General features: G+C 19.1%; 1 protein-coding gene across 1 annotated transcript; it reads right to left on the bottom strand.

The window, feature by feature from the left end:
* Positions 1–834: 834 nt before the first annotated feature.
* Positions 835–9,392, bottom strand: LOC105360540 (uncharacterized). Its single transcript, XM_011497471.1, has 5 exons — positions 9,361–9,392; positions 7,431–7,666; positions 4,705–4,893; positions 1,680–1,815; positions 835–1,093 (listed from the first exon to the last, which is right to left on the bottom strand). Exons 1-5 carry the CDS (start codon positions 9,372–9,374, stop codon positions 955–957), a joined length of 714 nt encoding a protein of 237 aa, XP_011495773.1. The 5' UTR covers positions 9,375–9,392; the 3' UTR covers positions 835–954.
* Between the last annotated feature and the right edge of the window lie 1,606 nt (positions 9,393–10,998).

Raw genomic sequence — 10,998 nt, 5'->3', positions numbered from 1 at the left:
AATGAGTTATTATAGATGCCATGCATATTTGTGAATTTTATGTTTATATTAAATAATTTATAAAGTTGACTTAAATTAGAACTAAAAATAATTATAATAATGATTCTATTTAATTCATCAATAGATCTAACTATATAATTGAAAGATTATTGAGAAATTAATTATATACCACTTATTTACTAGAAATATATAACTAAAAAAAAATGTAGTTTCTATAATAGAACAATTTTATTCCGAATGAATTAGAAATAATTGCAAATATCATTAGGTCATATTATTAATAGTTCATTTTTAGTAATATATTTGTAGTAAATATCTCATACAAATTTAAATCAAAGCATTGATCTGCCTAAGAAATTCATATATAATAACTTACATTAAAAATTACGAATTTATAACTTATTTTAACTTAATTCCATATTCTAAGTCAATATATTTTTTATAATCGAATTAAAAAATTATAATAATAATTGTATATTATTATAAATATTACTTTAATAATTATATATCAATATCACATGCTTATTATAATTAGTAAACAATAATTAGTTACATATAAAAAACATTTTTAATTATATTCAACTTATGAAATTAATATAAATTAAAATAAATGTTATGCAGTATGTGATATTAATTATAATCTTATGAGAAATTATTATATAATAAAATTACATAAAAACGACTCAAAATTTTATATTAAAATAATGTAGAATATATATAGATATATATACTAGTTGCAAAATATTCAAATTATAATTATAAAATGAATGCAATTAATAAGTAAATTTATATATGAATTTTTGAATATTTATATAATATTGAAAATAATGAGTGTCATATCTACCTCATATTTTCGTATACAAAGCGATAATAATAATAATAACATTAATGTATCTGTTTAAATTTTTTTAGAAATACTCATAAAAATAGTGTAGATTAAACTGCACGTATTATCTAATATAACATTATGGCACCAACCGATTTTTCTTCTAAATTGTTAAAAGATTTTCGATGTTCTTTTTTGTTACGTACTGAACTCCATTTAATTAAAAAAATGTTAATGATATGTAATACTCCAGCAACAATAACCAGCCTGAAAGAATACAAAAAAATAGTTCCACTTACATTTTATGTTAAATATTATCCTAAACAATATGTTATTTCACCATATTTAGATAATTTATAGTTATTTTTATAACTAAATATTGCATTAAATTAATAATAAAATATAACTATCATTATAAAGACTAATGATGATTTTGTATTAAATTTATTATATTTTATTGTTACTATTTTCAATTAAATAATTAGCAGATTTACGTAAAGCAAAACGGAATTTTAGTTATTTATGAATAACAAAAAATATAAATCAACAAAGAAAAAATTGTTTAATTTTTAGTAAATTATATAAAAAACTATTTCTATTTGTTGTATTATTGACCTTTAAATATATTTAACAATAATATCAGATTGTAGTTTTTAAAATATTTTAAATTAATAAAAGTTTCAATTAATAATTATACAAGTATGCTAAGTATTAATTTATAATATTGATTCAACTATTAGTTAAAACAAATCAATTTTGTATTATTTTATTTATAAATCGGATTTTTAGTAATTTGTTGTGTAAATAGCATAAATAATTTAACTAAATATAAATTAAACAAATAAAGACTCACCAAAAAGAAAAACCCAACACAGTCGCTCCTTTACTGGTCCAAGAATTATCTAAATCTTCTTTTGGTAGTACATTCGTATACAATTTAGTATAAAATTGTATAAACCACGTACAACCACTAATTGAACACATAAAAACTAAAATGATATACTTTAATCATAATTATACTATATAAGTAACCTTTAATTTTGATTATAAAAGTAAAAGCTTAGTTTGACATTCAAAAGGTTTAGAAGTAATTTAAAAATAAACAATTTACTTAATTTTGTTTAACATATCTTCGAACAAATTAAAAAATGCTCGGGTTCGTAATAGTACAAATACATTTCTTAATTAAATCCACTTATTAAAGAATCACTAATAGTTTAGGCCTCAGTTTTATAAAGTTTCTTTAAAATAGTATTATATGTTGTATCAAAATCTGCTGACTTCTTTAGATAGTAATTTTAATGCAAATAATGCATAGACCAATAATAATTTATACATTCTAGAACTACATAAAGAATAATATTCGATATTACAAATACAGAACTGAAAAATCAAGTTGTTAAATATAATATTAATTTTATTAGACTATGTAATTGCTATTTAAAAAAATAATAAAATCTACTTTTTAAGTTATAATTAAATAAGGTTAGAAAAAGCTATAAAACACTTTAAAATTATACAAGAATTAAATTATCTTTCCAATTTTTGCATAAATATTGAAAACATTACTTGATATTATTTTTCGATACATTATACCGTATTATTAAAAAAATTTATATAACTAATAATTAACAAATAATTATTAAATTATGAAATAAGATTCTAAACATTAATGAAAACGAAATAAATCTTTTCTATCATTGACTTTAATAAACAAATTTTTTGTTATATGTGTTTATATTTGTGTGCGTGCGCGTGTGTATGATTTTTAATGAAGCTTGAAAAAACTAATAAAAATAAAAAACAAAAATTAAATTCAACTTAATTATATAATTAAATAAATAGATAGTTTAATTATATAAATACACTGACGGTTTTAAGACAAAAAGCTGAAAAATTATAGTATAACGATGAACTTTTAATTGTTTTGAAATTTTAAAAATGAATAACGATAAGTAGAGATAGATGCAATATTTAAAGAAAGATACTTTTTTAATTTGTATATAAATATTTCTAATTTAAGTTAAGTTTGACCTGTATTATTAATATCGTTCTTTAACAATTAATTTCGAATATTTTCAAATCGATAAAAAATAATAAAATTATTATTGATACTGCCAGTATATAGAATGATAATTGAAAACTTTCTATATTTTCGTTCTATTATCTCCATTTTATCCATACGAAAATTATACTTTTGTCTTCTATTTTCAAATTATAACAACATAACAATGTTTAATATATTATTAATTTAATTACAAAAAAATAAGAATCAAACAGCAATATGTATAAAATCCTATTGTTGATATTATTGAAAGTATTATTAATAAAGTTAAAATAATAATTCAAATTACTCTTTAAAAAATAGATACTATTAATTACATTTGAGAGTCCATCTATAGAGCACTCTGTCATCACAATATCGAAAGACTATTATTAGAAACTGTTTTCACATTAATTATTAAACATTATGTAAATTGGATATGAACTTAAAATTTAATTGGTACCTGCGAGTCTGTCCGTGTAAAGTAGCAATAAAATAAACAATTTATGAACAATACGTTGATTTATTTCTGACGTCAAATTATATCTTCAATTGTCATACATATTTCATCATCACTCGTTTAACCGTCATACATATTACAGAAAAATCTTATCGATGGAGGGATCATTAATGAAATAACTAAATAACTATAAATTACTATAAAATAATACTATTAAAGTCTGTACTAACAAACTATTTCCTATCACGAGTATCGAAAAAACATGTACTACAAAACTTATGCACCTATTACCATAAGTAACAACAAACTGAGTACCTAAGTTGTACGTCGTGTTGTAATATGATGCACAGGTGGTAAAATTCTGTGTAAAACAATATTGCAAATAAAGAAAGTTCCGATAAAAGTATATATATTAATAGATACAGTTTTAAAGGCTAAATAATATATGAGTAAAATTTGCACAAAAAAAAGGAGCGTGTATCAAATTTCTAGATATAAAGGCAAAAAATAAGAACAGTCAGAGAGTAAAACTTTTTATTAAAAAAAAAGGAATAAATTAGTATAATTTCGTATATTTTTTATGTAAATTGTATTAGATTGTTTGAAATATTTACATATTGTTATAAAACAAAATTTATTTTGAAGAATTACAAAAATGAATGCACATATTTCGATTTTAGAAAAACAAATATTCTACTAAAATATTTTTATAAATATTCTACTTGAATGTTCTACTAACTTCAGTGTACGTAATAATAATATGTAATAATAATATGTAATAATAATATGTCATAAAAAAAATGTATACAATATAAAAATAAAATATTATAAAACTTCCTGAGACGAAGTTACTTTTAATATACTAATTAATTTAATATGCTAATTTATTACTATAAATATCAAATATTTATCATAAGAAATTGAAATATAATTTTCATATGATATTATAATCCGTGTGATAATTAATTAACTAACAAAAAAATACATATACATTAAAACACTTATAAATTACATAATTTATATTACTGAAATCGATAAATAAATAAAAATATTATTTTATATATATTCTAACTGTTAAAATATTTTAGCGAGAAAACGTAAATATAGTAAATAAATTCTTAGATACTTTTTATTTTGAAATTGCGATTGATTTTGTCTAATAATATTACAAAATCCATTATAATTTTTTAGTTGAAGTATCATATATCAATAAAAATGATTCATATAAAAATAATAATAATAGTTTTTATAATTATTGTATTATTATATATTATTGTATTATTATATAAAAATAATAATAATAGTTTTTATAATTATTTATAAAAATTTTTAATTTGTCAAAATATTAATGACAAAAAATTAAAAAATACTTACGTGCAATTATGTTAGTAAAATAAATGCCAGGCACCGAAAATATTTTAATTCGTGGTGTAGTTACGGAGTTGACAACTGCTAAAAGTGCAGCAATTCCTGTACTTAATAAAGCCATCGATGTTGAAATTAAAGTAGAACACCAAAGACTCCAGGACATTAAATTGGGATTTTTATCAATCATGTCCGAAACTATTAAAAATAGAAAAATAATTTATTAAAGAAATACCAACACATAATATACTTTAATTAAAAGTATTAATATGTAAGTTTATTTTTAAGAGATATATGTATATATAATTTTTAATATATTTGTATATTAGTATGTAGTTCTTCACAAATAATGTTATTGCAAATTATATTTTTTAATTAGATTAAAAAAATTTCTAAATTTCTAAAAATAAAAGCTGAAAGTGCTAGAGAACAGCAAATAAACTAAAAAAATCAAGTAAATATTTAATTACAGAATTAACTATGAACTATAAACTCAATTGACAGGGTACTTCATTAATATAATTTTTGAACATTGAAAACTACAGTATTATATTCTGTAGTAATATAAATGATTTTTCTTAAAACAAGTACCAAATAAGTACAAACATTTATTAATCACGTAATGGAATATACACTATTTAATATATAATATAGACCAAACGTATGTTACATATTTTTTAAATCTAGTTAGATCTAAAATGAATCGTGATTAATAAATAACGATGTATAAATTAACATATACAATATTCGTAAATTAGTTATCCAAGTAGAAAATTAATACATTCTTTATTTCTATTATATAAATAATTAATATATATATATACACAATGTTTTACAATTAGTTAAATTTTTCACTAAACAACTTTTAAAATTATCCGTCATTCATTTCAATGCTAAATTAAAAAATAATTAATTCATAATTATCATATTTTTAAATTATATAATGCTATGACTTCTTGAGATACTATGTCTACTATGAAATACTTTTTAAATAACCTTATATTAAATAATATTTAATACCACTCTTCGATTATAAAAGTTAATTTTTTGAATTTGTAAATATTTAGGAGTTTTAAAATAATATAAAATGAATTTGAAAAGAAAAGAATTATTAAGTAATTTAAGTTTCAAAATGATCAGCAATATTTGATTATCTGTTTGAATATCTTCGGAATGTAGAGCACGCACCATTTACAAGAAAAACGAAATAAAATATTCATTTATGATATAAATCCTTAAATTATTTATAGATTTTCATTTACTATTAATAGTACGTTTACAATATAATCTTATTACAAATTATTTAAAAAATTATTCAAAACAAAAAAACAATTCTATACTTTAATAATATACTAAATATGTGTATTTAACACCGATCTAGCTAATATTTCATTTTCGATTAGTACATGAATATTGTCCATCAATGATAAGTAATATTCGATGTAACAATCAAAATGTTTAAGCAACTAGATAATGTATTATTCATCTTTACTGATATGTGTTGATAATCATTAGTAAAATGGAATGTTTATTACAGTTTTTATTCTATTTATAATAACTCATTGCACAGAGTATATATATATATATATATATATATATATATATATATATACTCTGCTAGATGCATACTACTCTAATATACGTTATATTATATTATAGTATATTATATTATAATACATATTATAATATAGCTAAACATTGAATATTTTAATTTTTATTCAGATGGGTTATTTATTTCGATTCCCTTTACATCTTACGGCTAGATTTGATTTTAAAATATAATATGAAGTTATGTGTCAATATACCACAAAATATTATATTATATTCAAATTATTGGGACATATTATTATTGGTTATTAATTTTATCCGAAATAAATTGTTCTTTTTGCTCGTTACTGTTCATACTGCCTGTACATTGTCTGTATTTTTTCTACGAATTATTATATGCCAAAAATAAAAAATTATTAATAGTCATTTTCACAATACTATAAAAGAATATTATAAATTAATTCTTACTATTATACAAAAATAGTTGTATTTAGATTTATATATTTATAACACACATATGCAAATGTGCATATTTATCTATGAACAAGGCTTTTTAAAGAAAATGATTTAAGTACATTAAAAACAAAAAAGCATCTGCCTACATCTTCAGTTAAAAACAGTAAATAGTCTCTTCATTTCATGTTTTCTTAACTGCATTAAGTTATTTGATAAACACTTCAATAGTATTGTGAAATGGATAATTGATATACCTTAGTACAGTAAAAAATAACATCTAATATTTTTAATATTTCCTTCATTTTTGTATTGTTATTCTAAGCTTCTTTACAAAGAAATTTATGCAAGCAACCATTCATACATGTTTCATATTGGATGTATGGTATTTCAAAATACACATGCATAATAAATTTCTAAATATATAAATACACACAACTTATTATTATTCAAGAATAAAAATATACTTGATAAATCGTTGAAATATTTTGTATTTATTTATAATACTACTTATAAATATTTCTAAATGCATAATGGATATATGAAAAAAATATAATTTAATATTTTTCTCATTTTTCATTTAGAATTACTTCAATTCATTACTAGTTAATATTATTTAGTAAAACATTTTAAAAATTTAATTCTATGTTATAGTCGAAAATGTTTAAATAAAGATTGCAATAATGTTTCATTAATTGCATAAAAATAATAAATATTACGTTGTTTAATTATACCTGTAATATTATGAGTCCTTAAGCCAAATGCAACATTCAGTTCTTTTCTTCCATGTAAGAGTCCAAAATAAATACGACCTGAACTTTCTAAAGGATTCAGTCGTCGACATGGTTTTGATTCAATCCAATGATTTGTTACTAAAGATGTACAAACCAAACTTCCACAAAATAAAGACAAAAAAAATGTTGTAAATATTACACCTTTTTGAAATGTATCAGACATAATTACAATATTTCTGAAAAATAAATTTGATTTATTAAAGTTCTTCATAGAATTTATTAGTATTAAAAATATAAATATTTTAAAAATAATATAATATTAAATGTATTCTAAATAATATGTAATTATGCTTTATTATTGAACTTTATTATTCAAAATGTAGGTATTGCTAATGACTCAGAATAAACATAAATAATATAGATAAACAATAGTTTTAAACAAATGATACGTTGCAGATTAACATTGAAATGAGGATGTAAAATAGTTAGAATAGAGATTCTGCACTTAAAACTTTCTCTAAATTAAATCAGTAGTAGTATTTATTTCTCACAAATAATATTTGGATTAGCTTCTATCACTACAAAGTTATTTTTAATTTGTTTTGTAATTGGAAAGTTAGATTTTTATTAATGGAAAGTGAGAATTATTAATTCTTTTAATACTTAAAATGTTCTTTTTTTTCTAATTATTTTAATTACTTTTAAATCATAATCTTATATTAATATGAAATACATTTATTTGTGCTATATATTAAATCTATTTAAGATTGTATACATTAAATAACAAAATAAATAATATAAATTAGATTTAAATATTGTACACTTTAATAATATAGTTTAATAAATGTGTATGATGTTTTTTACATTTTTAAATTGAAACTATAAAAAATATTACAAGATATATATTTTTTAAACAATATTTTACAACAATGTTTTTATTTAAATTTTCCTATAACTTATTATATATATATATATATATATATATATGATATGATTAAATATTTATATTAAAATAAATTAATATTTATTTTTTATAATATTATTTATTTATTCCTGAAAAATTTATATAATTTTCCATTACTATACTATATAATTTAAAAAACGTATTACTGAAAATTAAAAGTTTATTAATCAGAAAACCATATTCTAAACTGTACATTATTTAATTAATATATATATAATATAATACATATATAATATATTTATATTACTTATAAAAGAAAAATGTTATCTTCTACGACTATTTTCAAATATTAATATAATAAACTTGTTACACAATTTAAACATGGTAAGTAAATATGACCTGAACTTCATAAATTTTTTAAACGAAATTAATTTTACACATGTATAACCAAAATTTATTTCTTATTTGTACTTATTAAGAAAATGAAAAAATTTTTTTATTTACTACATTAAAAATTAATATTGACATTTTCCAATAATAATTTATATTAAAAATATCACATAAATATTTCTATTGTTTTTTTAATTTTCATGCATATTGTATTATTTATATAATATCAAGTTTTATCTATTGTAAATTTTGACTAAATGTTATATATTAAATATATATATGATTACCAAATACTTAAATAATAAATATTAAGTTAAATAAAAATAATAAATATAAATAATTAAAAAATATCTAAATATATTTTTACTATTATATTAATAATCCTTTTAAACTGTTCACAAAGAATATATATAAATGTTATATATTTCCAAAATTATTTATTGTTTCTTTAGTATTATTCTTAAAAATTCATAAAACCAACATTTTCTCCATTATAATGGTATAATTTCTCAATTATACAATATAAATTAAAATATCCAATAATTTACAGTATTTAATAATAATATAATACATAGTACTTAATTCTATAATATACTATACATAATTTTATAATGTAAAGTTGTTAAATTTATTTACCTTAATTTTAACATCAATATAGAAATATGATTAATTTAATAATATAAATAAAAAAAGATTTATTTCTTCATTTTTTTTTATTAATATTTAATAATAAGTTAATAAACATTTTCATAGCCTGTTAAGTACTATTAAATTATAATTCTACTCCATTTTTATAATGCATTTTTATCATAAAAAAACAATGCATTGTTTAATTTCAAAAATCGATAAGTAAATATTTACATTTTATTTCGTTTACACAACCACTTAATATCTTAGTTTAATAAAAGTGAAACTCAATGATATAGAGTCATACTTAGAGGAAAATTATGACTGTAAAAATTTTGAAGTATATTTTCTGTTAATATACGTACGTCAGAATTTATTGACTGTAGAAATAAAAATATATAAAATAAATTTTAGTATATATAATAATAATATCATTAGTAATAATATAATTTCAGCAACTTTTTATTAAATATTAATAAAAATGATTTTTTTTAATGTTTTAATTAAATTAATGTACTAAATATATGAAGTTTTACTTTTGCAAGTATGTAATTTTCTATAACTGCCATTTTTTTGAAGATTTATTACTTAAACGGTACATTTATTTTGAAGAAATCCTTAAAACCTAAAATTCTTTATTAACATTTATATTCCCAAAACTTGATAAAAAATGAAAATTCGTAATGATGTGATTTGGATTTAATGTTAATTCGTTAAAATATATGTTTTTATACTTGATATCTGAAACTTTGCGATAAGTAGTATGTCCGCAAAAAAGTTAATTTTAGGATGCTAATTATTTCGCTATTGTTTGATGATGATTTGTTAAGAAAAAATGAATAGCTTTGAATTTATAATTTAATTATTTTTATCATTATTTAAAACCATACGAATATCATGGATGATTAAATTGTTTATTAATTTGATATCAGTAATATCATTTTGTACTTTTACTATTGATTTAGTAATATGCAATCATGAATATTTGATATTCATGCGTACTACAAAACAAGATCCAATAAAATGAAAATAATAGTTAGTTACTTGAAATATGATATAATAAATCTGTCATTAAAATTGAATTAAAAATTTAACTTGTACTTTTATTGCAAAAATAGAAACATTTTGTACAGTAACCCCGAAATTATAAAATACTAAATGAAGATACAACTAATTATAACTTAAAGAAAAGATATTATGGAGCTTATGAAAAATTAAATTTAAAAATATGAAATTAAAAAAAGCTATTTAAATATGTCTAATTTTATATATTTACATAGAATGTAATAGAACTATCGGTTCAATGAATAAAGTTATTATAATTATTATTATATTATGAATGCATCCAAGGGAATTAGAATATACTCAAACATAGCAATACGATTGAATACATTTTTTTATTTACCCTTTTTTTTTCTCTTTCTTAATATGTACATTAGTATTGCCTGCAAGTTCTTCCTCTTTTCTTCATTTCATTACATAGTTAATATCTGCTAAATACTCTTATATTTTCTATATCTCAACCGCTATCGTACCTATATTACTGGTTTTTTCCCTGTGCACTATTGTGCGCTCTAATTGCAATATGTAAAATTTTCTACCATAATTACGGGACACTTACAAGCGTACAGAAACACGCAATTTCAT

Source organism: Ceratosolen solmsi, unplaced genomic scaffold (assembly GCF_000503995.2).
Source record: "Ceratosolen solmsi marchali unplaced genomic scaffold, CerSol_1.0 scaffold10, whole genome shotgun sequence".
In the NCBI taxonomy this organism is placed as follows: Eukaryota; Metazoa; Arthropoda; class Insecta; order Hymenoptera; family Agaonidae; genus Ceratosolen; species Ceratosolen solmsi.
Note: the sequence above shows the minus strand (reverse complement) of the source record. Positions and strands in the feature narration are given on the sequence as shown.